Raw genomic sequence first — 3,944 nt, forward strand, 5'->3', positions numbered from 1 at the left:
GGGGTTCATCTCATACTTCTGAAGGTTTGAGGGTGCTGCCTGTTCCATACCCCCCCTACTCCTCATCTAGCCTTTCAGGGGTACAAACAATAGTAATTGGGGCCTAGTGTGGTTGTGTACGTGTGATATACATACACTTTTTTTGGATCATATTTTCTATTCCGCTATTTAATCAAAAACCTTTGGGGATCAGTTAAATTGGGGGATAGTCTGTGTCGGTACGTGTGAGAGAGATCCACCTTTCCAAGTTGTTGGGGTTCATCTCATACTTCTGAAGGTTTGAGGGTGCTGCCTGTTCCATACCCCCCCTACTCCTCATCTAGCCTTTTAGGGGTACAAACAATAGTAATTGGGGCCTAGTGTGGTTGTGTACGTGCGAGATACATACACTTTTTTTGATCATATTTCCTATTCCGCTATTCAATAAAAACCTTTGAGGATCAATTGAATTGCGGGATAGTCTGTGTCGGTACGTGTGAGAGAGATCCACCTTTCCAAGTTGTTGGGGTTCATCTCATACTTCTGAAGGTTTGAGGGTGCTGCCTGTTCCATACTCTCCCTACTCCTCATCTAGCCTTTTAGGGGTACAAACAATAGTAATTGGGGCCTAGTGTGGTTGTGTACGTGCGAGATACATACACTTTTTTTGATCATATTTCCTATTCCGCTATTCAATAAAAACCTTTGAGGATCAATTGAATTGCGGGATAGTCTGTGTCGGTACGTGTGAGAGAGATCCACCTTTCCAAGTTGTTGGGGTTCATCTCATACTTCTGAAGGTTTGAGGGTGCTGCCTGTTCCATACTCCCCCTACTCCTCATCTAGCCTTTTAGGGGTACAAACAATAGTAATTGGGGCCTAGTGTGGTTGTGTACGTGCGAGATACATACACTTTTTTTGATCATATTTCCTATTCCGCTATTCAATAAAAACCTTTGAGGATCAATTGAATTGCGGGATAGTCTGTGTCGGTACGTGTGAGAGAGATCCACCTTTCCAAGTTGTTGGGGTTCATCTCATACTTCTGAAGGTTTGAGGGTGCTGCCTGTTCCATACTCCCCCTACTCCTCATCTAGCCTTTTAGGGGTACAAACAATAGTAATTGGGGCCCAGTGTGGTTGTGTACGTGTGATATACATACACTTTTTTTGGATCATATTTTCTATTCCGCTATTTAATTTAACTGGGCCTCCATGCGAGACCTGTGTGCCTTGTTGCGCTGTTTTGAGTACTCCACCAACATGGCCAGTGGCAATGACGCCGTTCTCAGCTTAACTATCCCACTTCTATGCCTCCTTGAAAAAACAATTCGGGCGATGATGGAAGAGGATGTGGCACAGGATGAGGAGGAGGAGGAGGATGAAGAGGTAACATTTCCAAGGCTTTCAGGGCAGTCATTCGCAAGGGGCTCCGAGGGTGGGTTCCTGCACACGCAAACGCCAGGGACGCAATTGTCCAGCAGGGGCACAGTTCTGGAGGATGAGGAGGATGAGGAGGAGGAGGAGCTGGAGGAGGAGATGGAACCATGTTCACAGCAGGGTGGCACCCAGGCCAGCTCATGGCCATCACTGGTGCGTGGCTGGGGGGATACAGAGGACACGGACGATACACCTCCCACAGAGGACAGCCTTTCGTTGCCTCTGGGCAGCCTGGCACACATGAGCGATTACATGCTGCAGTGTCTCCACAACGACCGCCGAGTTGCCCACATTCTAACTTGTGCTGATTACTGGGTGGCCACGCTGCTGGATCCCCGTTACAAGGACAACGTACCGTCCTTAATTCACTCACTGGAGCGCGATCGCAAGATGCGCGAGTACAAGCGCACGCTGGTAGACGCCATGCTGCTGGCATTCCCATCTGACAGCGGGGCCACAGTGGAAGCACAAGGCAGAGGAGGAGGAGGAGGAGGTCGCCAACGCAACCAGGGCACCGCCAGCACCTCAGAAGGCAGGGTTAGCATGGCCGAAATGTGGAAAAGCTTTGTCAGCACGCCACAACAAACAGCAGCACCAGCAGCTCAGATGGAACGTCTTAGCAGGAGGCAGCATTTTACCAACATGGTGGAGCAGTATGTGTGCACACGCCTACATGTAGTGAATGACGGGTCTGCCCCCTTCAACTTCTGGGTCTCCAAATTGGGCACATGGCCTGAGCTTGCCCTTTACGCCTTGGAGGTGCTGGCGTGCCCTGCAGCCAGTGTATTATCTGAACGGGTATTTAGCACGGCTGGGGGCGTTATAACAGACAAGCGCAGCCGCCTGTCCAGAGACAATGTGGACAAGCTCACGTTCATTAAAATGAACCAGGCATGGATCCCACGGGACTTTTCCGTACCTTATGCAGAATAGCAATGGATACCGACCTTACCCACCCATTGTTCCATTTTTGCTCTTTCTCACTCTTTTGGGGTGTACCCTCATTTAAAATTTTTGAAAAGAAGCAGTGTTGGCTACCTCGTCCTCCTCCTCAGGGCCAGATTAATGTAGGGGCTATTGGAGCTGCAGCTCCAGGCCCCTACCTTTTATATAGGCCCCGGGTTGGCCATATTCACTGTTACCGCTCTTCTGTCACTTGTAAACACAGAAGTCTGGCTTCTATGCTCGCTTCCCCAGGCAGCACCCTCAGAACCTCCCCACACAGCGTGAAGGCCGGACAAGGAGGGACAGTTGGCGATGCATGGATGTGTTTATGGGCTTCAGAGACAGCATCCCATGTTGAATTAGGCATGCATGGCTGCACCCTTCCTCCTCTGGGTGCATGGCAAGGCACGGCCCTTAAGGCCCTTCAAAATCCTCAGCACCAAGCCCATGATGCTGTTAATCCGGCCCTGGTCCTCCTCCACCGCCGCTTCCACCTACACCGCCCATAGGTGTGCGCAGCCTATTGCATTAAGGTGTGCACCCCAAAGTTGAAATACACATGCATGTGTTTGCCAGCAGGGAGAGTAATGTATCGGGGCCATGTACCTGTAGGCAAGGAGAAATAGAGCAGAGCAGGTCCCAGGGAGATCTTTCCCATCTCCTCACTGGCAATGCTATGTGCCCTAGGTGATTAGGGTGTGCCCAGGCACACCCAGCACACCCTGTGCGCACGCCTATGTCACCGCCACATCCACCACCACCTCAACCTCCCTCCTACTCCATATGGGCCTCGTCCTTCAGAGATGAAGAAGAACATTGTTTTATTTTTCTGTTTTTTTTTTGTTGTTTTAAGTTATTTCCCTATCCACATTTGTTTGCAGAGCACTTGCCATGCTCTTAATTACGTTTTGCTGCCATTTGCAGCACTCTAGCCCTTTCCTTTGGTGTTTTAGAGCCATTTTAGTGCCTTAAAGTTCGGGTCCCCATTGACTTCAATGGGGTTCGGTGTCCGGGAAAAGTTCGGTAAAAGTCCGGGACACGGACCCGGACTTTTTTTTAAAGTTCGGCCGAACCCGTCGAACACGGACATCTAGGTGTTCGCTCAACCCTATTAGTAACAACTAGTCACTATGAAAGAAATAAAAAGCAGGATCCTTGCATAAAGCTACCTCATGGAACCTTTCCTTGCCGTTCCTGTGCGTACTGTAAATACATTGCTACAAAATCCCAACAAACTTTACCAAATGGAAAAACCTTCATCTCAAGGCATTTTGTGACATGTGAAACGATAGGAATTATATACCTGTGGAAATGTGAATGCCCAGCATTTTATATTGGAAAAACCAAACGTCATTTCTGGGAAAGAATTAAAGACCATGAAACATACACCAAAGGAGGGGACCTGGAAAGTCCTATTGCCTGCCATATAGCATACACGCATAGATATAAACATCCTAAATTTAGTTTTTTTGCATTGGAGAGAGTCCACCCAGGCCCCAGGGGTGGACCCTTTGACAATGTCATTCTTCAGAGGGAATCCCGATGGATTTTTAGCCTAAATGCCTGTACTCCTCCGGGACT

At 48.9% G+C, this 3,944-nt stretch overlaps 1 protein-coding gene across 1 annotated transcript in view; it reads right to left on the reverse strand.

The window, feature by feature from the left end:
* The window catches only part of LOC309548195 (chymotrypsin-like elastase family member 1), a gene marked incomplete at its 5' end in the record, with an annotated part of 12,020 nt that extends 8,442 nt beyond the window's left edge, over positions 1–3,578 (reverse strand). Inside the window, one exon of the mRNA XM_082248150.1 lies at positions 3,568–3,578. Within this exon, the coding sequence (XP_082104276.1) occupies positions 3,568–3,578 (11 nt within the window). The remainder of the gene's footprint in view (positions 1–3,567) is intronic.
* Between the last annotated feature and the right edge of the window lie 366 nt (positions 3,579–3,944).

This window comes from Pelophylax lessonae, assembly GCF_965119305.1.
Source record: "Pelophylax lessonae genome assembly, chromosome: 2".
Classification (NCBI taxonomy): domain Eukaryota; kingdom Metazoa; phylum Chordata; class Amphibia; order Anura; family Ranidae; genus Pelophylax; species Pelophylax lessonae.